This window comes from Stomoxys calcitrans, chromosome 3 (assembly GCF_963082655.1).
Source record: "Stomoxys calcitrans chromosome 3, idStoCalc2.1, whole genome shotgun sequence".
NCBI lineage: Eukaryota > Metazoa > Arthropoda > Insecta > Diptera > Muscidae > Stomoxys > Stomoxys calcitrans.
In genome coordinates, this window is record NC_081554.1 from 197,090,120 (window position 1) to 197,116,520 (window position 26,401).

The window sequence follows — 26,401 nt, forward strand, 5'->3', positions numbered from 1 at the left end:
AGGCACTTTGCCATGTAAAAAGGAAGTCCTTTATCATTGAACTTAAAATTGAATCGGACAGCAGTCATTGATTTGTGAGGAGTTTGCCCCAGTTCCTTAATGGCTTGTTCATGGGTAAATTTGCGTTTTTTTTGTCTGTTGTGACAAACTTTTTCTCCATCAAGGATACACACAATTCAATGACTTTAAAATATTATTTTATTTCTATTTTAAATAAATTGTCGTTTATACAAATTTACATAATATTTGTGCAATTGTTGTTGATGTTTTTGTTGGTGTATCGAGTAAATCTAAATAAAAATAATTGTGTTGTTGTGTTTATTTTATAACAATGGACAATGGAATTGATTTTGTATTTAAAGCCTACGACTTAAACTAAGTATCCTTAATGATCTAATGTTAATCTTTAGTGTTTCTCGTTTGTCTGTTTTCTTCAACTCGATTCGGTATAAAACTTAAGACAAAATCAAATTAAAACTAAAATCTTTGTCTAGAAAGTCAAACACAAAGTCATTCTGACATTGATTTCATGAGTTGAGGAGGTGTCAGCAACATCAGGACAAGTTAATGTTTGCCTCCGCTAGGCATTGAAATACTAATCTCGGCTTACAATACATAAAAATAATCACAGAACCTTTTTTGCTGGGGGACTTGTGAAAAAAGGTTCTCAACTACAAAAAACAAAAGAGGGAAAGTCAACTAATGCTAATGAAAAAAGACTTCGAGGGAGAGATAGTGATATTCGAATACCTATTTGACAGTAACTTTTAGTCCCCCTCTAATGACTGCTTCTGCGGGGGGAAGTCTACGACTTTGATTGATATTTTTTCTGCGTGTAATACTGGGTCTGGGGGATGTGGCCTTGCGTGCCTTGGATGTCGGCGAACTGGTGGCTGCCACACTGGGCGATGATGAAGAACTGCGACCGGTCTCCACCAGGGGCTTGTAGGTTCTTATACCCGAATTTGATCTGACCGGCATCAATGTCACCAGTTTGGGTGTGGTCTCTGTGGTAGTGGAGTCAGCAAATTGCGAGGACTTCAACATCTCCTCATATTTGGTGGGATCTATGACTTCCACTTCGGCCTCTCCCACCACTGGAATGGCGGCACCCACACCCTCCGAAGAGCTGTCTTCAATAAAGCTGGACATGGGTTTTATAAAGGGCTCTCTTCTCTTTTCTTCGATATATGGTAGAGACTCCTCGGAAGTTCTGCTCAAGGCTGCAGTGCTGCTTTCTTCCATTTCGGTATTCCTATAGGAAGTGGACTCTGCCACACCGGCTGGCCTTGTGGTTTTTGGGGGTGTGCTGGAGGCCTTAATTCTGCCTTCATTTGATAGATGGGTTTGCTTCAGTTTGTTTTGGGAGAAGGGTGGCACCTTTGCCGGCAGGCTGGGAGTTATGCCCAGTTTAGAGGCCAAGGTATCGAAAATGAATGAGATGTCCTGTATGTTTGTGGCATTGTTGATTTTCGTCTTAATGTCATCGAGAGTCTCCGATTCAGATTTGTCTGTCTTCTCAATGTCCTCTGATACCCATGCCTGCAGTGTGGTATTGAAAACCTTGCGCATGTTTCCGGTGTGGCCGTAATTGTTGGCTGCCGAATTGTTAACGAATTCCCATTTGGAGTGGGAGGGGAAAAGTATGGAGTCATCTAATATGGTGGGTGGTTTGCTATTGCCAGGACGCAATTTGTAACGTTTGGTAGTGGGCAAAGCCTTGGTGGGGGGAGCAGCAGTGGAGGTGGTGGCTGTAGTTGTTGTTATTGCGGTAGGCACTTCAGTGGTTACGATGATGTGCTGGTCATTGGTGGCCGTATGGTTGCCTTCCATATCCTGAGCGATGGTCTTCTTTTCATTCTCTTTCTTTAATTGATTGCGTTTGAGTATGAGTTCCTTCAGATTTAAAAAGTTCGGTTTGCTGGTGCCTGTGGTTGTGGGTGTTGCTATGGTTGTTGAGGTTGTGGTAGTAGTCGTTGAGGATGACTCGTTAAAGGCAGCGATGGGCTTGTTAACCTCTGGGGCCAATGTGGTAAAAGCTTCCTCGTCAGGCTCTATTCTAGATTCCAAAGACTGTTCTGGCTTGGGGGATACCTCGTCCTTGGGCAAATCTAGCCAATCCATGAAAAATTCTCCGATTTTGTCAGCCAATTCTGAAGTCACTGAAGAGGAATCAATTTCATCTTGTTGCGGCCTCAAAGTGGGCAGGTATTCCTCATTTTCCTTTGAGTTTATGGTATTGGTAATGGGCAAGGTAGAGCTGACGGCTTCAGTAGTGCTGCTGGTCTCTTTTTTTCCCGAATTTGTTACATTTTCTGGTTTCTTGGCTATGACACCATCACCCAAATGTTCAAATTTATCACTTTCCGAGCCAATCTCAAAGGGCACTTTGCTCTGTGAACCTGCATTGGCTATTAGAGGCTTAAAGGGTGGTATAACCACCTCATCTATCAAAGGCACTGGCAATGGATGGGGCTGCACAGAGGCTCCAGTTCCCAAACGCTCTATACCCTCTGAGCCTGGCATAAAGACTGGATTTCCAAAGCTGTGATAAAAGACCAAATCCTCCGCAGCCTTTAAGTCACTATTCAACTCGGGCTTTTTGTAGGCGGGTCCATAGTAATTCGGCGTATAGGGATCCAAGGCTGGCTTAGGTGGTGTGGGTTCCTCGGGCAGGAAGGGTAGTTCCATTTCATCAATGCGTCTTCTAGGAGGCTCCTCGTTAATGGCTATGGGCGGCAGAGATGTTGAGTGCAAAAGAGAAGGCAAAGTCTTGGTGGGGAATGAGGGCGGGGGACCTGGTAAAAATTCCGGTACTTCCCGATGTATGGGTCTCCAGGGTTGCGTATCCAAAACTGGCACTGAGGTGAACAAGTTCTGATCTAATTTTGGCAACATCTGAGGAGCATTAGAGGTTAGCGCCACAGGGGGGTAGCTAAAGCGGTTAATTTGAGTTGATGAAGCCGTTGTGGGGTAACCTGCAGTTGTAATGGGTGGACGAGTGGTTGAGGGTGTCATGTGTGTAGAGGTTCTTGTTGTCGGCATTGTGGTAGGCTCAGCTGTGGTGGTTGTGGTTGTGGTCGAGCTAGTAGTTGTTACCGTTGGCTTCTCCGTAGTTGTGCTAGTGGTTGTTGAGGTTGTAGTGGTACTCGTTGTCGTTGTGGTGAACTTGGTTGTACTTGGAGCCTTGGTAGTGGTGGTGGTGGTGGTGGTTGTAGTACTGCTTGAGCTCGTAACTTTGGGCACAGAAGACTGTGGCGTAATTGTGGTCAATTTCTCAATACCTGGCTTCTTGGGCTTTACTCTTAGAGCATAGGGAGTCACCGTCTTGGGAGCCAAACTACTGCTATGGCCATAAGCCCTTGTTGGTGTGGTCTTTTTGCGTGCAATATCCGCATCGGTTTTGGTTATCTCAAAGGATCCCTCAAAAGATCCTTGAATAACTGGGGCATTTTCAACATCCACATCGGGTTCCTCATCAGATGAATGGGGCTTGGAAGTTGGACGGACCTTAGAAGCTCCTGAGGGTTTGTTAATCAAAGCTGGGGCGGTGCCACCTTTCTTCATTAGCCTTTTCTCCAATTGAGTTTGGCTGGTGGGCGCCAAATGCTAAGTGAAAGGAGAAAAATATCATTCAAAGTCTTGGGCGTAGGGAGTATAACTTACCGCATCCTTGAACAAGGAGGCAGATTTCACCACCTGTTCGTCCAATATACGTTTGACCTCTACCGAATCCGAGTCCACTCTTAAGGTTTTGTACAATGATTTGGCCATGGTGGTCTCCAAAAATATGGCCTCCTTAATGTATTCCTCAACATTATGTATATTCCTGTTAGGAAAAAGGATACCATATAAATTTTTGTAGTTCAATGTCCTCATTTCTCCCAATAGCTTACTGTGGCAATTTTCGCACATCGAAAAATGTTCTAAAATTAACTTTTATCAGAGGACCTTCACCGAAACCCCAAACATCGGTACGCATGGGCTGCAGTCCTTGATCCATCAAAGATCTCTCCATAAAACGCTTATAAAAATCTATCTTCTGTTTATATGATGAGGTGTGATTGTATTTAAGGCCAGTGGAAAATAGGTCTCCTTTGGCTATGCGAAAGGAACCCTCAAAACCCAAAACAGCTGAATAGGGAACAAATATGAATGTATGAAAACTCATTTTCAACTTCTGAATTCCCTGAAAACTTACGATCTTCCATATTGCCTTTAATGGAGCTGAAGTAAAATGCCAGACCTGCTATCGAAATCACCGCCAGCAGTACTATAAAAGCTGCTGTCGTAAGGATTATTGAGAAGGATCTGGTCTTCTGATAATGCTGATGCGGTTTCGTTGAGAAAGTGGAAGGAGCCAAATTTCGACCATCCCTCCATATGCCCCAGGTATTGTTGTAGCCATACTGATTGTTCAGACTGTGGTCATTGCTATACGAGGGCTGATTGTTCATGTGATAGTAGGCGCCAAGAGTGGAACGCCTTCCCAGTGTGTTTTGGTAGGTGTAGTCATTGGACTGAAAGAAAAAAATCATAAAAAATATGTTATAAAGAAAAAATTATTTTTTATAAATTAAAGTAAAATAAAATGAAACAAAATGAATAAAATTAAAACGCTTTCGGCCTTACCGAACTTTGAATACCCACCGCCATGGATATATTTATCATCCTATTTTATTATAACTATATAATATCCATATCGGGTGGATCTGGATATATTTAGTTCAGGTACCGAAAAGACCTATACAAATGAAATTATTAAATTTCAAAGACTACGGCATATGAATGAGGCTTTTATAAGTGTAAGAACCCAAATCGGCAGATACCAATTCAGGTATAATGTAGATAATCGGTTCGGATATTGGTTGGCCTAGCACAACTCACTGTTACGAGTCTCAGCCAAATCGTTTTTTATGTGCTTAAGACCCTATGTCGGTAAATTGGTCTATATGAAAGCTATAACCAGGTGTAGTCTGATGTGAACCATACTCGGTTCGGTTACTTAGTGGCCTTGTACAACTCACTGTTCTAAATTACACTGAAATTTAGTGATAAATGTGTCTTTTATGAGCTTAAGTCCCTAAATTCTCACATCGGTCTATATGGTAGCTACCGCCCAGCATGGTCCGATATGAACCATACTCCGTTGAAATATTGAGTGTCCTACTGTAACTCACTGTTCCAAATTTCAGTGAAATCCGGCAATAAATGCGGCTTTTATGGGTCTAAGGCCATGAGTCCCTAGATCGGTCTATATGCCAGTTATATGGAAATATGGCCCGATTTAGTACATATACGGTTGGGATATCGGGGACCCAGTACAACTCACTATTTCAAATTTCGGTGAAATCGGGCAACAAATGCGGCTTTTATGGGTCTAAGGTCCTGAGTCCGTAGATCGGTCTATATGGCAGATACAAAAATGTAAATATGGCCCGATATGGACTATATTCGACTCGGATATCGGGGGCTCTAATACAACTCATTGCTCTATATATCTGCGAAATCGCATAATAAATGTGCCTCTTATGTGCTCAAGACTTTAAATCGGAACATCGGTCTATATGGCAGCTTTATCCAAATATGATACAATTGGGTCCGTTCAAGAACTTTTTATTCAAGAAATACGGATTTGTGCAAAATATCAGCCGATATTAGGCAACTTTTGAAGGCTGTAGAATGATTACAACAAACGGACAGACACACACACGGGCATCCTTAAAACGTCCTAGAATTTTACGACGATCGGAAATATATATACTTTATAGGGTCGGAAATCGATATCTCGATGTGTTGCAAACAGTGGCTCAAGGAGTATAATCGGGTGACGGGTTTATATGGGATCTACATAAGGTTTTAGGTCGATTCAAACCATATTTGGCACATCTGTTGAACGTCTTATAAAACGTCATAATACAAAATTTCAGCCAAATCGTATAAAAATTACGCTCTTTATAGGCTTAAGATGTAAAATCGGGAGATCGGTTTCTACAGCAGCTATATCAAGACATGGCACGGGCACGGCACAGGATAGCTGTAACATTGAGGTCAGATCTGTGTGGTGTTCATTACTGTCACGAGAAGCTTAGCTGCGAGCTACTGGGCCCGTCCACAGGTAGTGGATAGTGCAATGCTCCATACAGAGTAGCTGCAACGGCAGTAGCGAGAAAATAGAGGAGAGTATCAGTGAGAGGACGGGCTGCACCGGCTCTTTCACAAATACTGAATGCATATGATGCTCGCTATGACAAGACGAGTTATTGACGCCTTTAAATAACCAATGGCCAACTTGTTCCGGCGGTGACCAGTCCTTTGGACCTGACCTTGAGCTTGCTCGCCTACAGGAGTTTGAGGAGGATCGCCACCACATGAAACAACAACATCGACTGAAGTAGGAAGTTTTTGGGCAAGATTTCAAGAGCCTAGCTTTACTCCATCGATAGTTAGCGAAACGTTGGGAATATAAATATATCTCAGACCAATATTTCGATGTGTTTCAAACGGAATGACGAAATTAGTATGCACCGATGGTGGAGGGTTTAAAAATTAATGTAATGGAGCCACCATAGCGCAAAGATTAACATGTCCGCCTATGACACTGAACGCCCGGGTTCGAATGCTGGCAGGACCATCAGAAAAAACTTTTTCATCGATGGTTTTTCCCTCCTAATGTTGTCAACATTTGTGAGGTACTATGCCATGTAAAAGCTTCTCTCCAAAGAGGTGTCGCACTGCGGCACGCCATTCGGACTCGGCTGTACTTGAATCGGACTGCACTGAATGATATGTGAGAAGTTAGCCCCTGTTCCTTAGTGGAATTTTCATGGGCAAACTTTGCATTTTTCCATATTTAATAAAAAAAAATCCTCAAAATTGCTTCAAGTACTTACTCTAAACTCTTTGCTCTTTAATTCCCTCAAGTCTTTCTGGGTGCACAATACCTTCCATTAACCTTCCCTTTGGTTGAGCCATTAAAAATCAGCCTAATTGGATGATTGCAGAGGGCCATTTAAACGGCTTTTCCGCTCGGCAAAATTCCAAGGTATTTAAATATTTTTCTAATAATCATAAAAATCATTTTATCGAAGCACTTCCATTTTGCGTCCAATCATTAACAAAATGATGCTGTAATTATAGAAAATCACCACCCAGACATTGAATAGGCGTCCATGAAGTGTCCCGCCATGTTCAACGATTTTCTGTTATTTTCTTCTTCATTAACTTGACTGTTGTGGTGGACGTTATCGTTACTGTGGACTTCTCAAGCTTTCGTTCAGTGTTATTTCATAAGTAATTGCTAAAAATGTTTACTTCCTATGTGACCGGTGGTAATAGGTTGTTGGGGACATTCTTGCCTTTCCATATGATTTGTGTATGCGTGGCAGAACAACTGTTGCCTTGGTTATATTCCGTGGATAATAATGGTGACAATTATTACTTGGTTCAATGGCCAATTTGCAGAAGATCATCGGAAGCGAGGGGACACATTTGAATTTCATTACGCGCATGGTTTTTCATCTTCCAAAGATAGGCAATTACAGTGAAGAGCAAGAAGGATAATGCAGTGCATGAAAAAAGCATTTCTTACTATCTTGAGAATAGTTATTATATACAACAATACAACCACTGCAAAGGATAATAGAAAGTCCATCAATGAGTAGGTACTTGGATCGGCACAGAATCATAGCCTACGAATATGTTACAAATCTTTAAATTCTAATTTCAAACAGTAAATTTTTAAGAAGAAATGTCTGTGTTGCACTTTCAAGTTATCCCTCCTTTTTGACAAACTCATCCTCGAAAGAATTAATGAATATTGCAAACCAGAAACCACACACTCATGCATTCAGACTTTGTACCCTTTAGATGTAATTAAAGTTTCGCCTTAGTTGCGCAATGATTGTTTTGAGACTAATTTGTTAGAATCACTACTGTTTACACCCTTCAAACATTTTTGATCGCTAAATGCCTTTCTATTGAGTCCCATATTATCGTATTGGTAAATATTTAGTTTAGGGGGTGGAGTGGCCACCCAGACACTTGTCCCTTAAGTAGATACAAGATTCGTGCTCTACTTTCAAAAACACTTTATATGAGCCCCATAATGGCATGATCGGTAAATAAGTTATATTTGAGGGTGGGGTGGACCCCAGTATGAGTATCAATATCCCGAAAATCGATCAATTTCCACCCTAAATAGCTTTTGTATAATTGGGAGGTATTTTTGGGTGTGCCGGCTCCCCTAATACATGGCTCTTCGATTGGATATCAATATCGATTTTTCTCTCAACCACCTTTCGTTTGAGCTCTAAATTATCGTGACTGGGTAGTGACGGGTTTTCGACGGTCCCCGAGGCATCTGACCCCAACAATAGAAACCATTTGTTTTGACTGTGAGAGTGCAAAAAAAATTTTGTACGAATCGCATTACCAATCTCCGAGATATGGAGTTTTAAAAGTTAGGGCAATGAGAAGTTCTTTTTAGGGAAGGGATGTTACCTCAGACATTTCGAATCAAATATGGATATCAAATTCGTGCTCAACACCCAAATCCCTTTAATTTGAGTCCCATATTGCCTTGGTTGGTAAATATGAACCGTATGGAGGGTGTTTTGGGGCTGGACGGCCACCGGCAATATGCCCAGAAAATAAATATCAAATTCATTCTTTACTCCCTAATACGTTTGATTTGAACTCCACATTGCCATAATTGGAAATGAAGTTCAGTTTAGAGGGTGCTTTAGGGCGTGCACCCAAATACTTGGCTCCAAAATTGGACATCAAATTCGTTTTCTACTCTCAAATACCTTTCATTTGAGTCCCATATTATCATAATGGGTCAATTAACCTATCTGACTTATTTTCGGAAGGAAAAGTGCCACCTAGTCTTAAACGCAAATTTTAATGCCATATTTGTAATCTAATTTGAATCTTATATAGCCATGGTCAGCTAATATGTCCATTTTGGGGTATTTGGACCAAATTTTTTATGTCATATCCGATTTCTTAAAATTATATAGCCTATGTTTCCTTCCAGACAAACTTACACAATCTGTGACCATTTTAAGAAAATCGGTTCAACCGAGTCCATATAGTCATGTTAGGTCATATGCCCATTTAAGGGAGGTAGGATACTTTGAACTGAAGTGTAGGGGGTTCGAACTGATTTTGTATGCCAGATTCGTAATCTACTTCCAAATACCTTTCATTTGAGGCCCATATTGACATGAACGTCCAATACGTCTGTTTGAGGGAATTTCGGGATTGGGACGGCCCGATGGGTACTTTTACCCAAATTTTAACACCATATTCGTATCCAATTTTCTAATACCTTTCATTTGATACCCATATTGTCCCGATCGTTCCACTTTTGATTTTGGGTGGTATTTTCGGGGTAACGGGGAGGGTCCGCCCCCTTCCGAAATCAACAAATTATGAAGCCGATTTCTTCTTTCTGTCCATATTCGCAATCTACTCACGAACACCTTTCATTTGAGTCCCATATTCTCATGATCATCCAAAAAACCTATTTTAGGGGGTTTTGGGGTTGGGATGTCCCCCAAGTTACTTGGACCCAATTTTTAATACAATATATAATTCGTACTCTACTCCTGAATATATTTAATTTTAGGCCCATGTTGTCCCGATCGGTCCACTTTTATTTTTGGGTGCGACCCCCTTCCGAAATCAAAAAATTATGTTTGCTTCCAGACCAACCCACATAATCTGTGAAAATTTCAATGTAATCGGTTCAGCCGTTTTTGAGTCTATATGTATCAAACAAACAAACCGACAAACAAACAAATACAAATTCAATTTTATATATAAGATATTAAGTGCCCATCGTCATTTAAGCCAAGTGAGAATTCTGTTTGTTGTTGTGAAAGTCCACTTAAAACACAACATTGAAAAACATAATTCAATACAAATCCTAAACACACCACGCGTAAATTTAACTCAGGTGATTTATAAAAAAATCTCCTGAACGATTATAACGCAATGAGTTGCTTAACAACCGAAGCGAGGAATAGTTAAAATCTTCGCTCATGCAATGGATTGTCCAATGATATTCTTAAAGAGTATTTCACGACTCATACGGACGATTATAACGCAATGAGTTGTAAAAGAATCGTCGCGAAGAGTTGCTGAAACTTTAGCACACGCTGTGTATTGTCCAATTATATTCAAGAAGAGTATTTCGTGACTCAAATACATAAAAATATTACAGAAGCTTGTTTTATTTAACGCTGGGATGAACGCTCTTCCAAAATTATGAAAAATGTTTGCAGGGCATACATACCTATATATGAGTACGTGTGAGAGTATATGGATTTGCAACACTTTCTTTGAATAATGTCCCCCATGAAATCAAATGAATTTCTTCTCTTTATTTTACTCTTGCTCCCTTTTATTAAAGTTTCTTAGTTTTTGCTTGTGGTATTTGTTAATCTGTAACTCCAAGAATATCAAACATCGCGCATTCATTCACTTTATTCAAACACACACACACACACACACACACATGCTCGAGGAACTTCCCCAGTGGAATAATTTAAAAGGAAAGGAAAAAAACGTATCCATATGAGAATACGAATAAGAAGAAACCAACACAATAACAAAAACAAGAAAAGAAAAAAATTATATATAATAACCATTAGTAGTTGCTGCTGAAGGTACGTTCACACCGCTCGATGCACATATCAAACAATTTTACACTTTGTTATCATTTACAAATTCTTGATATATTCCATATCATGAACATAAGGTTCAGTCGTAAAATGCGGTGTTATATTTTTGTGCTATGCTATTTGAGCTACGCCAAGTTATGAAACGATTGATGCCATACTTGGTTTGGCTGTTGGAGACCAAAACGGATTTCATTGTGCAAAATTTTAGCCAAATCGGATAAGAATTGCGCCCTATAGTGGCTCAAGAAATAAAAACGGGAGATATGTTTATATGGGACTAATATCAGGCTATGGACCGATGTGTATCATACTTGGCGCAGTTGTTGGAAGTAAGAACAAACACTTCATGCAAAATTTCAGCCAAATTGGTTAATAATAGTGCCCTCTAGTAGCTGAAGAGGTGAAGATACGAGATCGGCTTATATGGGAGCTATATCAGGTTATGAACTGATTTGGACTATACTTGGCACAATTGTTTATGGTCAAACCAAAACACTTTATAGAAAATTTTAGCCAAATTTTATAGAAAAAATTTTTAGTTTATTTGACAGCTATATCAGGTTATAAACCGATTTGATTTAGACCAAACTTGGCACAGCTGTGGATGGTCAAACCAAAACACTTTATGGACAATTTTAGCCAAATCCAATGATAATTGCGACCTCTAGAGACTAAATAAGTCAACATCCGCGATCGGTTTGTATGACAGCTATATCAAGTTATGAACTGATGTAAACTATACTTGGTATAGTTGTTGATGGTCAAACCAAAACTCTTTATCCAAATTTCAACCAAATTGGATCATAATTGCGCCCTCCAGCGGCTCTACAAGTCAAGATCTGTAATCGGTTTATACAAAATTTCAGCCAAACCGGATAATAATTGCATCTCCACAGGTTCAAGAAATCAAGATCTGAAATCGATTTATGTGGGAGCTACATCAGGTAATGAAAAGATTTGGACTATATTTGGCAAAGTTGTGGACGGTCAAACCAAAACATTTTATGGAAATTTTCAGCCAAACCAGAGAATAATTGCGACCTCTAGCGGCTCAACAAGTTAAGATCTGAGATCGTTTTATAAGGGAGCTATATCAGGTTATGAACCGATTTGGACCATACTTAGAGCAGTTGTTGGAAGTCAAAATAAATCATTTGGTGCAAAATTGGATAAGACTTGCCCCCTCCAGAGGCTCAAGAAGTCAAGATCCACGATAGGTTTATATGGCAGCTAAAGTAAAACATGGACATGGAAACATGGAAGGACAAGGCAAGACCAACTTAGAATGTCAAGACGATCAAGAATATATATATAATCTGTTGGGTCTCAGCTCAATATTTCGATGTGTTACAAACAAAATGATGTTAGTATTAATCCCATTCTATGGTGGAAGGTGTAATAATACATATAAATGTTGTATTTTGTTTTGTTTTATTTTACATCATTTCATTAATATTATATAACTAGCTGAACCGGACCCGCTCCGCTGCACCATCTTTTATTTTATATGGAACAAAATTATCCTTTGAATATTTATTTTCGACAATTCAAGAGTTTTTAGTGAAATACTATGCTACGAAAATAGTATATGTATATCCCTTGACTATTCAGATAAAGGCATTTTTATTGTTATACAAGATAACAATATAAATACCTTTATCTGAATCCCATATGATCTTTATTGGTCTATGAATTCGCTCGGAGGATTTAGGGTCATTAACGTTTCGGTGTTAGATTCATTCCATTCTTAAAAGTCTTTATTTCAGCCCGATATTGTCATGAAGTCCAATTTAGGCGTGTTTTTGGAGGTAAGGTGGTTATCTAGACACTTGACCCTGAAAATATATCAGCCTTGAAATATCATTGATTTGAGCCCCATATTGCCACTGATCTCAAAATTGGATATCAAATTCGTTTTATAATCTCAAATATCTATCTATCTTTCCTTTTATGGGCCCAAAAACTTAAATCGAGAGATCGGTATAAATGGCAGCTATATCCAAATCTGGACCGATCTGGGCCAAATTGAAGAGAGATGTCGAAGGGCCTAGCACAACTCACTATCCCAAGTTTCAGCAAAATCGGATAATAAATGTGGTTTTATGGGCCTAAGACCCTAAATCGTAGAATCAGTCTATATGGGGGCAATATCAAGATATAGTCCGATATAGCCCATCTTCGATGAACATGAACAAAAAAAGAATCTGTGCAAAGTTTCAGCTCAATGTCTCTATTTTTAAAGACTGTAGCGTGATTTCAACAAACAGACAGACAGACGGACGGACATGGCTAGATCGCCTTAGATTTTTACTCTGATCAAAAATATATATACTTTATAGGGTCGGAAATGGATATTTCGATGTGTTGCAAACGGAATGACAAAATGAATATTGGCCCATCCTTTGGTGATGGGTATAAAAATTGTGTGCTCTAATGCTGCACACTCTACTTTATCTATTCCTATGTGTAAGTGTAAGTTCAAGTGAATGATACTTGTTTTTCCTTGCCACTAACGTTTAGTATATCACACTCTCAGTTGCGGATTTTTCGTTTTGGTTGCAATAGAGGTACCAAGGCAAGGAAAGGCAAAGAAAGACCAATAACAGCAAACATTACTTAATTGTATTGCTGCCAACAGTGAATGGAGAAGAGACGTCTGAAATTTGAACATACGAATATGATCACACTGAAAAAAGTAAGAACTGAAAAACATTTTTAAAATCTATTCTAGCTCAGAGGTTATCATGTCCGCTTTAGATGTTGAACGCCTGGATTTCAAACCCGGCGAGAACATCAGCAACATTTTTTCAGAAGCGGTTATCCCCTCCTAGTGCTGGCGACACTTGTGAGGCATTTATCTATGGTAAACAGCCCCGTAAACTTCTCTACTAAGAGGCGATCGACTGCGACAAGCCTTTTTGACTCGGTAACAAAAAGGAAGTGCCTAATCCTTGAGCTCAAAATTGTATCGAACAGCACACATGATATGAGAGAAGTAACTTCGCTGTACCTTTATGGAATGTTCATGGTCAAATTTGCAATTTGATTATCAAGCCTTATCCGTTTCTCTGTCTGCCTATTGTTCTCGTGCAGAAATTCGTTACAGATCCTCTATTTTAGGCTAGTTATGTTTGAAGATGGACATTATCCGAAAAAACGATGATTTAGCCCCCATATGGCCTGATCTACTGATTGAAAGTCTTAAAATCATTAAGAAAAAGGGACTTTTTCATTGGTATGTAGAAAAATCGCCTCAATCGAACTTTACTTTTTTATTTCTTTCTTTCAGTTTTTTCTGAGTGTATTTTCAAACATTGTTACTTCCACACAAGCGACAGCATAATGATGCACTTTAGTACAAAATGTACGTTTATTATTCGACTTCTTCTAGGTTACACGACTTCTCTGCAGCTCGCACTCCGCTCTTTAGACGCTTCCACAGAAGTTGGTAAGCAAAAGACACACTCCCGGATATTGCCCCACAAAGAACAAGCCACAGATTAATGTATCTTGTCTTATGTTCATCGTTCTATTGTTTTTTGTTTGTTTCCCCAACGAATGGTGTAAGCCAGCGGCAGAACATCATGGAAATAGCATAGACTCAAATGCCAAGGAGCATCACCATGATGCTGTCCATGGTGAGTACCGTGATGGTGGCGGGTGGCGTGTACTGATTACAAGTGTTGGCATTAGATTTAGTTGGATACTTGAGTTTGCCTAACTTTGATTGGAACCCCTCAAGTCATTTAGATTAGATTTAATGGTACTCTTCAAACACTCGTCGAAAAGCTGAAGACGAAGAAGCCAAAAAGGCATTTGCTATGGTAGCCACTGAGTATGGGATTGTGGTTCGATGTGTTAACCACAAAATGTTCCCATGGAACGTTGAAAGAACCGAAATATTAAGTAGTGCTTTGCAACGCTCGATCTGATTGCTAGTACTACGAGTACTTCGCGGTGGTTTTTTGGTGCCACATTCAACCACCATCCCTAGTTTACAACAGAAGAATTAGAGAAGGCATGGCAAATCCTATTCATTATCTACAGTTGTAGTTGAAGCTGTATCCCTGTTGTCATTTCCATCAATGTGGACGATTTCATCAGAGTTGAAGATACAGAAGAGCTATCATTTACTTTACCACAACTTACAGACTTCTTGACAGTTCATTGAACCTAACGCACACATTCACAGTTCATATATAAATATGTATATAAGAATTTATATTTACAATTTTATATAGACATTAGTGAGTTAGTATGAGAGAAGAGTTGTAAAACTTAAGCATTGGCGTCGCTCACAAAAGCTATTGGAGAGGGGCAATTTTTTAATTATAAGGCATTGACACATACAAGATTCCTATTAAACCCTGATACTATGAACCAAATCTTAAAAAATGCTGCATAGGTTTACACTATTTAAGAATCGTTGTTGTAGCTTAGATGCGTTATATTTGACAATCTTGCGTTCATGCTAGTAAACAGTATAAGTGGAAGAGAACAGCGGGAATATTTTATGAGTAAAGTCAGGAAAAGAAATAAATTAGAAATCAAATTTGAGCATAATCTTAAACATTTTAAAATGGGCAATCATGGATCATACTCGGTTAGTATGGTCGCCGATGATGCTGAACGCTTGGGTTTGAACTTTGGTGTTCCCAATGCTCTCGCCATTCCTGAGGTACTATGCCATGTTAAAATTTCTCCATAAATAAGTGTGGCGCTGCGGCACGACATTCGGACTCGGCTATAAAAAGGAGGTCCTCATCGTTGAGCTTAAAATTTTAATCGGACAACACTTAGTGATATGTGATAAACTTGCCCCAGTTCTTTAGTGGAATGTTCATGGGTGAATTTCCTTATTGCATAATTATCGAAAAAAAATTGTCTTGTCCCACAGTGTAATTTTTCTTATTTTTGTACCCACCACCATTGGATGGGGGTATAGCAATCTAGTCATTCCCTTTGTAACATCTCGAAATATTGATCTAGGACCCCACAAAGTATATATATTCTTGATCGTCTCGAAATTCTAACTCGATATAGCCATGTCCGTCCGTCCGTCTGTAGAAATCACGGTAGCATTCGAACGCATGAACCTAGCCGCTAGAAATTTTGCACAGATACTTTTTATTGACGTAGCTCAATGGGGATTGCAAATAGGCCATATCGGTTCTGATTTGGATATAGCTCCCATATAACCCATCTCCCGATTTGACTTCTTGAGCCCATGGAAGCCACAGTTTTGATCCAATTTGGCTGAAAATTTGCACATGGTGTTCTGTTATGACTTCAAACAACTGCGGCAAGTACGATTCAAATCAGTCAAGAACCTGATATAGCTCCCATATAAACCGATCTCCCGATTTGTCTTCCTGAGCCCCTGAAATCCTCAATTTTCATCCGATTTGGCTGAAATTTTGCACATAGTATTATGTTACGACTCCCAACAACGGAGCTTTGTATGATCGAAATCAATCTATAACCTAATATAGCTACCACATAAACCGATCTCCCGATTTGACTTCCTGAGCCTCTGAAAGCCGCAAGTTTTGTCCGATTTGGCTGAAATTTTGCACATGGTGTTCTATTTTGATTCCAACAACTGTGCCCAGTACGGTTTAAATCTGTGTATAACCTGATATAGATCCCATATAAACCGATCTCCCAATTTGACTTCGTTAGCCCCTGGAGGCGGTAATTTTCATCCAATTTGGCTGAAATTTTGTACTTTGTGTTCTGTTATGACTCCTAACAACTGTACCAAGTACGGTCCAAACCGATCGAGAACATGATATAGATCCCATGTAAACCGATCTCCCGATTTGACTTCTTGAGCCCTTATATCGGCGATATTTATCCAATTTGGCTGAAATTTTGTATATTGTGTTCTGTTATGACTCTCAACAACTGCAGGAAGTACGGTCCAACTCGGTCTTTAACTAAAATAGCTCCCACATTTTAGCAGAATGCATGGTGGTGGGTTCCAAAGATTCAGCCCGGCCGTCCTAAGCACGCTTTTACTTGCTGTTATACATTTCTCTGCAAAAAGGCGCTCCTTCCTATAACTACGCCCATGGCTTAAGCCGTTACCATTATTATTTTTTGCTCTCTTAGCGGTTTCATTCTTATGGAGCCATCATGGTGGTGTTGCTGGTGCAGTCCATAGAATACGCATCCATCTAAACAAGTGTCTCAATAGTAATAGTCATTCGGTTTTGTTCTTAAGCCCAACAGTAACTCGTAATAGGTGTTTGTGTGTGTGTGTGTGTGTGTTTGTCTCGTTTTCTGTGTCTATTGCTATGTTTGCCCATCCATTTCAAGCCATTCACCGCGAGCTGTTTTGTTTATTTGTTTCTACTGTTGTCCCAACATTGGGACGAAGAACAAACTGAAAAAAAAATGGTTTGAAGTTATGTTTGTCCCAGCGTCTGGGCGAGTGTCTGTCTGGCGAGTCAGTTACCCCGCCTTACCCATTGGTATTGTCTATGAATCCGCACCTTTGTCAAGCTGTCCCCAAGTTCATGCCACACCATTGCGAATGCTCATTCAAAGTTTTGTGGTTTAAGTGCTAGGCTGTGTATGGAGAGATACTTCAAGCCCAACCCAATGACTTGTATATCCCAGCAGGCAAATTTCATAAAATTGGAAGTACTAACAATTTTGTGGGCATTCTGTATGCACTACTATGAAGCGCACCTGAAGAAATTGACCTCCCCGGCAAACCAGAGTAGTTCTGGCTCAATGCAGCCGCCGCAACTCCTACAGGGCAAGGATTGATGCCGACGTGAAAGTTGTGTATCGCGATTGTGACCAGGGACCACTCGATACACGTCACCTGTTTAACTGCCCAGCCAGACCCACTCGACTCAGACCCAGATCCCTGTGGACGCACCCCATCTTAGTCGCAGAGTTCCTGGGTCTTGACACTCAACAGAATCAAGCAGACAAAAGATATAACACAACAATTTTTTTGCTGGGATATAGATCCAGTTCTGCGGTAATCATCATCCATCTATTCAACCTCAAGTCAGCCAGTTAGTTAGTGAGATTTCTCTTAGCAAAGCCTCTCATCCATTCATTCATCCACCTACCATCTGGTCTTTGTTTATGACTTGCCTGCAATAGTTAAATTTAATATCATATCAGAGTGTATTAAATCCTCACAATCAGGACTTTTCATTGGAAGTATTCACGCAATTGCGTTGCCGTTGTCTGGCCCTTCGTTTGGGGGGCAATGTCGTTTGGCTTCGTTACAATGTGTAGTCTGCCCAACTACACAGGGCAACATAACTTTTAGTACTCAAGTACTCATATAAACTTAAAAATTTGAAAAATTATTTTATTTTACTCTGTAGTATTTTATTTCAATTCATTTCATGTAATCCCACTTTATTTCATTTCATTCATTTCATTCATTTCATTCATTTCATTCATTTCATTCATTTCATTCATTTCATTCATTTCATTCATTTCATTCATTTCATTCATTTCATTCATTTCATTCATTTCATTCATTTCATTCATTTCATTCATTTCATTCATTTCATTCATTTCATTCATTTCATTCATTTCATTCATTTCATTCATGTCATTCATTTCATTCATTTCATTCATTTCATTCATTTCATTCATTTCATTCATTTCATTCATTTCATTCATTTCATTCATTTCATTCATTTCATTCATTTCATTCATTTCATTCATTTCATTCATTTCATTCATTTCATTCATTTCATTCATTTCATTCATTTCATTCATTTCATTCATTTCATTCATTTCATTCATTTCATTCATTTCATTCATTTCATTCATTTCATTCATTTCATTCATTTCATTCATTTCATTCATTTCATTCATTTCATTCATTTCATTCATTTCATTCATTTCATTCATTTCATTCATTTCATTCATTTCATTCATTTCATTCATTTCATTCATTTCATTCATTTCATTCATTTCATTCATTTCATTCATTTCATTCATTTCATTCATTTCATTCATTTCATTCATTTCATTCATTTCATTGATTTCATTGATTTCATTGATTTCATTCATTTCATTTATTTCATTAATTTCATTCATTCCATTCATTCCATTCATTTCATTCATTTCATTCATTTCATTCATTTCATTCATTTCATTCATTTCATTCATTTCATTCATTTCATTCATTTCATTCATTTCATCCATTTCATTATTTTTTTATTTTATTTTATTTTATTTTTTTTTTTATCTTATTTTATTTTTTTTTTATTTTATTTTATTTTATTTTATATTATTTTATTTTATTTTAAATTAATTAATTTTTTTTTTTATTTTAGCTTTCTTTTTATTTTGTTGTCCTGTGTTATTTATCATTTCCTAGTCGCCTCCGTATTATGAATTTGTATGAAACAGCATGAACACAGAAGAGATTGTCCTTTTCACAAGGATTTTTAATAAAGTTGCTTTTGAATATGGCATTTTTATGTACTCTACAGGCTTTGTATCATTTAATAGGAATCGAAGATGTAACGCCTCATGGGTAGTTTAAAAGAAATTTGTTTCATAACTTTTATGATCTTTAAACTATGTTCGTTTTATTCTTTGTTCAGTGTAGCAAAGTTATAGCTTTATGCTTAAGAATTTTTTATATAGTACGTGATAGCAAAATAGTCAAACAAATCATAAAAAAAATCATAAATATTGTCTTTGGAGGGTAAAATATGTGCTTAAGTTCAGTACTACATAAAACTACTTGTGCAAAGCCATATCTGAATAAGAGAATGTTTGGTCTAAAAGACCTAATAATTTTTTGGCCTTTTATACTCTCCACCATAGGATTAGTGTATACTAATTTTGTCATTATGTTTGTAACACATCGAAAAATTGATCTGAGATTCAACAAATTATTTAAATTATTGATAAGTTTGACATTCTAAGCCGATTTAGCATATAAGCCGATGGCATATAAACCGATCTTGAATATTGATTTCTTAAGCCTCTAGAGGGCGCAATTCTTAACTGATTTGTCTGAAATTTCTTGCGAAGTATTTTGTTTTGACTTCACTGTGCCAAAAATGGTCCAAATCGGATCATAACCCGATATAGCTGGCATTCAAACCGATCTCGGATTTTGACTTCTTGAGCCTATAGAAGGCGTAATGCTGATTCGATTTGGGAAAATATTACATGAAGTTTTTCAACAACATTTACCAGCTCTTAGTCGGTTCATAACCTGATATTGCTCCCATATAAACCGATCTCCCGATTTTACTTCTTGAGTCCTTATAGGGAGCAGTTCTTATCCGATTTGGGTGAAATTTCGCACAATGGCTTCTACTATGGCCTCCAACATCCAAACCAAGTATGATATAAAAGGCTTAAAATTACATTAATCTACTTCCTCTCTTCAACTATGCTTTTAAAAATCGGATTAGCATGATTCTTATCTAAGTCAAGTTAAATTTTTTTAACTCCTTCCTTTTTTAGATTTATCCTACCCATTTGTCGGCTAATTGCTCACACACTATTGTGTTAAGCTACAAGGTAGGCAATAAGGAGATAGCAACATTCTTACAATGAATTACATCAATTATAGTGAAAATTGGGCACATGTTACCCAATTTAAAGCCGCAATTTTTTTCCACTTTTCAATCCGGTTTTGATATTCATTGCCATATTATCTGGTTCTACGAACCATATGATATGGAAAAAAAATATTTATTGGAATTGCTTATGCAATGCTCTAAGACTCCTTGAAGTTGTATTAGCATACCCGGCTGTTGATTTTTTTTTCCTCTTTTTATTTTTGGAAGAAAAATTACACAAGAGTTTCTCGAACCATTCAGTGGTCATACCATTATTTATTTAGGCTAACTAACGACTATTCCATTGCACAAAACAAGAAATGAACAAAGCGCATGCGCACAACGCCACCGGCGTTGAGCATAACGTAGAATTTTTCAATGGGAAGAACACCTGTTGTGAGTGTTTTACAGCAAATACAAAAAGAGATTTGCTGAGCCCATGGTAAACAAATGAAGACACGAAGATAATAACGAAGAGATAGAGGGAGAGAGAGAGCGTGGAAAAGAGATCATGAATCAGCTAGTGAGAGAGTAAAATGCTAAAGACAAACTGGAACTCTGAACCGTGATTTTTACTTCAATCAAAGCCGAATTACTATCCCCATACACTAATAAAAATTAAGGCAACAATTAACAAATAAGAAAGCGTTAAGATCGGTCGGGCCGAACTTAGGATATTCACCACCTCGGGTATTTATGTTAACCACCTTTCGTCAAAATCCGGGGAAAAATGAATTCCTTATGCCCTTATCGGAAAATAAATGTGGCTTTTGTGGGCTCAAAACATTAAATCGAGAGATCGGTCTATATGGCAGCTATATCCAAATATGGACCGATCTGAGCCAACTTGAGTAAGAATATCGAAGGGCCCAACACAACTCACTGTTCCAAATTTCAGCAAAATCGGATAATAAATGCGCCTTCAATGGGCCCAAGGCCCTAAATCGGCGGACCGGTCTATATGGTAGCTACATTCAAATATGGACCGATCTGGGTAAAATTGAAGAAATATATCGAAGGTTCTAGCACAACTCACTGTCCCAATTTTCGGCGTCATCGGGCAATAAATGCGCTTTTATCGGCTCGAAAACCTTAAATCGAGAGATCTTTCTATATGGCAGCTATATCCAAATCTGGACCGATCTGTGCCATATTGCAGAAGTAAATGGAGGGACTTATCTAAGCTCATTGTCCAAAATTTCAGCGACATCGGACAATAAATGCGCCTTTCATGGGCCCAAAACCTTAAATCGAGAGATCGGTCTATATGGCAGCTATATCCAAATCTGAACCGATCTGTACCTTATAACAGAAGTAAGTTGAGGGGCTTCTCATAACTTACTGTCCCAAATTTCGTCGACATCGGACAATAAATGCGTCTTTTATGGGCCCAAGACCTTAAATCGAGAGATCGGTCCATATGGCAGCTATATCCAAATCTCTACCGATCTGTGCCATATTGCAGAAGTACATCGAAGGGCTTATCATAACTCACTGTCCCAAATTTCGGCGACATCGGACAATAAATGCGCCCTTTGTGGGCTCAAAACCTTAAATCGAGAGATCGGTCTATATGGCAGCTATATCCAAATCTGAACCGATCTGTACCTTATAACAGAAGTAAGTTGAGGGGCTTCTCATAACTTACTGTCCCAAATTTCGTCGACATCGGACAATAAATGCGTCTTTTATGGGCCCAAGACCTTAAATCGAGAGATCGGTCCGTATGGCAGCTATATCCAAATCTCTACCAATCTGTGCCATATTGCAGAAGTACATCGAAGGGCTTATCATAACTCACTGCCCCAAATTTCGGCCAGATCGGACAATAAATGCGCTCTTTTGTGGTCTCAAAACCTTAAATCTAGAGATCGGTCTATATAACAGCTATATCCAAATCTTATTGTAGAAGTAAATCGAGGGGCTTATCATAGCTCATTACCCAAATTTAGACGACATCAGATAATAAATGCGCCTTTCAAGGTCCCAAAACCTTAAATCGAAATATCAGTCTATATGGCAGCTATATCCAAATCTGAACCGATCTGTGTCATATTGCAGAAGTAAGTCGAGGGGCTTATCATAACCCGCTGTCCCAAATTTCGAAGACATCGGACAATAAATACGCTTTTTATCGGCCCAAAGCCTTTAGTCGAGAGATCGGTCCATATGGAAGCTATTGTATATCTAAATGTGGACCGATGGGCCAAAATGAAGAAGTGGTAGGCCCACAACCCACTGACCCAAATTTTGGCATAATCGGACAATTAATGCCCCTTTTATGGGCCCAAGACCTTAAATCAAGAGATTGGTCTATATGGCAGCTATATCCAAATCTGGACCGATCTGAGCCAAATTGAAGGAAGATGTCGAAGGGCCTAAAACAACTCACTGTCCCAAATTTCAGCAAAATTGGATGATAAATGTGGCTTTTAATGAGCCTAAGGCCCTAAATCAGCGGATCAGTCTATATGGGGGCTATATCAAGATATAGTAAGAAGGCTTCATTGAGTCAAGACAGTTATATATAGGGATCGGTCTAACATATATTGAGGTTCGGCTCATTCAATTTACTTCAATTTTAGGTGTAAGTGAGAGAACGGAGGGAGGGATTTAGATCAGTTTAAAAATATAAAAAAAAATTATACCATTTTGCAGCAAACAATTTTTGAAGTGTAATCAGGTGAGACAAAAGTAGAATAGGCATTAAAAGAGCACTTGTTTCTGTTCTAAACATTTAAGAGAACGAAACTAAAAGATGCTCACCTCATGAGACTTTCTTTCGACCCAAGATTTCATTTTCTCTTAAAGCATCCATCAGCTGTTTTCAATCTGGTTCTCGATATCATCTCAAACACAAGTCCATTCACCTTTAGAATGCGCGCAAGCCAAGAGAACTAATCTAAAAAAGCAGACAAAACTATTTTTCTTGCAGTAACCAAGCAAAGACAAAGGCTGTGTCGTCACCAAAAAAAACACAATGCGTTCAATTTAAGCCGGCCCCAGAGCATAAAATAACAAAAATTTGGTTAGTGAGCCATTATGATCGCTGTGTTAGTGGTGGTGTTAATTTTTCCTGTTATTCTTTTCATTTATGGATGGCCCAATAGCAAATGAGACGACAACAACGGTGATTCAGAGTAACGTTAATTTTGGGTTTGTTAACAGCAAAAGGTCATCATCTATGAAGGTTTATAAAATGTGTCCAAGCTTAACTTGCCAGGGAGGGAGGGAGTAAGGCTAAGCGGCCCCCATGTCTGTCTGTTAAAAATAAATGGCAGCTGCTTAAACTCACCTGGTGTAGAACTCTGTAAGTGTAGGGCTTCTATTTTTAGAAAAATATTTCCTTACACATTACCTTGTGGGTGAAAGAATTTTGACTCTATTTGGAAAGATGAGGACGAAGCTTTCAAATATGCTACAATGGAACCATTGTTGTAGCAATGTGCCTCCGACTGTTTCTGCTCCCCTTTCTCTCCTTCTTTGCCTATGAGAATGTAGGATGAATATTTCGCTGTAACGTTTTGTTATCTACAGATGTGTCATTCTGACATTTATGTTGTCAAATGTTTGTTGCGTGCCAGAGATCAGAGATTTAGCAAACAATTTATACAAAACAACATCATTGTTGTCACAAACTGAAATCTTATACTCAAGCACACACACCCACTTCATTGAAAGACATTTACATATGTAGGTATTATTAGGGTGTTTGGGAATGCAACTGAAACAAATTGTTCGCTGCCTACACCGATTCTTCTAAAATGTAGAATAAGGCCACTGTTGAAAATTGAGTACTATAAGTTTTGGAAAGAGGGGCGCTCCACTCTTATCTAATAGCCTTACTCTAATTTTCAAAAAGTTGACATCTCGAATATGGTTGCAACGATTTAAACGAAACTACGTCTCCGGGATCACCCACAATTTAAAAACTTATCGGGAGAAAAAAGGGTCTTTGGAAGAAAAGTACAATACTTGGATCAGAATTTGGGGCAGAGTTGAAATACATCGAACGAAAACAATATGTGCCGGCCTCAAATGGAAGGTGTTTTAGAGTAGAATACAAATCCGATAATCAAGAATGGGGACAAGTGTATAGAGGCAGTCCACACCTCAAAGAATCCCAAAACGGACATGTAAGCTGGTCTGTACAAAATAAAATTTAAATGAAAAATCTTTGAGAGTAGACTACAAATCTCACATACAAATTTGGTGTCGATTCTCCTGAAAGATGTAAAGGCCGATCCTGTGGTGGAGGGTAAAAAATTACTCCTGGGTTATTTACAGAAAATTTTCTGCTGTTACAGCATACATTTTTGCTGCGATTTCGCTGAAATCGGGCACAATGAGCTGTGTTAGACTTTTCGACACATGTGTCAAATATAGTCCAGATCAATCTATATTTGGATATAGCTGTCATCATAAAAGCGTAGAAAGGCAGCGATTTAATCCATATTTAGGTCAGATATCGGGAGACCTAAAACAAGTGACCGTTTCAAATTTCAGCGAAATCGGTTAAAAAAAAGCTTTTATTAGCTTCAGACCTTTGATCGGGACATCGGCCTATATGGCAGCTTTGCCTAGATATAGTCCGATCCGAACCATATTTGGGTCAGATATCGGGAGGCTTAAATTAACACACTGTTTCAAATTTCAGCGAAATAGGGTAATATATAAAGCTTTTGTGGGCTTCAGACCATTTATTGGCAGATCTGTCTATATGGTAGCTTTATCTAAATATAGTCCTATCTGAACCATATTTGGGTCCTAGGTTGGGAGGCTCATAGTTTCAAATTTCAGCGAAATCGGTTAAAAAATAATGCTTCTATCGGCTTCAGACCTTAATCAGGAGATCGGACTATATGGCAGCTATATGTAAATATAGTCTTACCTGTACCATATTTAGGTCAGATGTTGGGAAGCCTTAATATACTCCCAGTTTCTAGTTTCACCGAAATCGGATAAAAAAAAAACATTTATGGACTTTAGACCCATAGCCGGGACAGTTAGTTGTGTTAGGCCACACGACTTCCTTCTTTAATTTGGCCCAGATCGGTTTTGATTTGAATATAGCTGCCATATAGACCGATCTCTTGATTCAAGATTTTGGGCCAGTGAGTTAAGTCAAGCCCCTCGACATACGTCTGCAATATGGCACAGATCGGTCCAGATTTGGATATAGCTGTCATTTAGGCCGATCCGCCGATTTAGGGTCTTAGGTCCATGAAAGCCACATTTATTATCCAATTTTGTTGAAATTTGGGACAGTGAGTTGTGTTAGGCCCTTAGACATCCTACTTTAATTTCCAGATCGGTCCAGATTTGAATATAGCTCCCATGTAGACCGATCTCCCGATTTAAGATCCTGCTCCCCTAAAAGGTGCATTTATTGTCGGATTTTGCCAAAATTTGGGACAGTAAGTTGTGTTAGGCTCTTCGATATTTATCTGCAACTTGGTCTAAATCGATCGAGATTTGGATATAGCTGCCATATATACCGATCTCTCGATTTGAAGTCTTGGCCCCATAAAAGGCGCATTTATAATCCGATTTCAGTGAAATTTGACACAGCGACTTATGTTAGGCTTTTCGACATCCGTATCGTATATGGTTCAGATCGGTTTATTTTTAGATATAGCTACTAAAGCGATCAATATTTTGTTATACACCATTGAACAATGACTTGTACTTATTAGTAGTTGGTCCAAATCGGAACATATTTCGATATGGCTGCTATGGGGCATAAGGTATGCATTTTTCACCGGATTTTGACGAAATGTGGTTTACATATATACCCGAGGTGTTGGGTATCCAAAGGTGGGCCCGACCGAACTTAACGCCTTTTTACTTGTTGTTTGTATTTTAGAGTTTTGCGAAATTGCTAGCTTTGACAACTCAATTTTCTCCCAAAGCAAGACCTTATTTGACATTACAAAAATTAATTTACCCTTACCCAGTTCCATTCATATACTTTAGACTATGAAAACTACTTTGGGATATGCTATATGCTATGATATGGACTGTACTCTAACAACTCACCGTTAAAATGGGTCAATATTAAAATTTTAATATTTCCCTCAGCATATCCCAATCTACAAATTTGCTAATACATATTCAACTGAAAACGTTTGAACATCCGTT

The 26,401-nt window shown here is 38.6% G+C and overlaps 1 protein-coding gene across 1 annotated transcript in view; it reads right to left on the reverse strand.

The window, feature by feature from the left end:
* Window positions 1–255: 255 nt before the first annotated feature.
* Window positions 256–26,401, reverse strand: part of LOC106088390 (mucin-2) — a 151,203-nt gene continuing 125,057 nt past the window's right edge. Inside the window, exons 3-6 of the mRNA XM_013253889.2 lie at window positions 4,202–4,520; window positions 3,897–4,134; window positions 3,667–3,829; window positions 256–3,609 (exon numbers count right to left, since the gene is read on the reverse strand). Of these exons, the coding sequence (XP_013109343.2) occupies window positions 751–3,609; window positions 3,667–3,829; window positions 3,897–4,134; window positions 4,202–4,520 (3,579 nt within the window). The 3' untranslated portion in view covers window positions 256–750. The remainder of the gene's footprint in view (window positions 3,610–3,666; window positions 3,830–3,896; window positions 4,135–4,201; window positions 4,521–26,401) is intronic.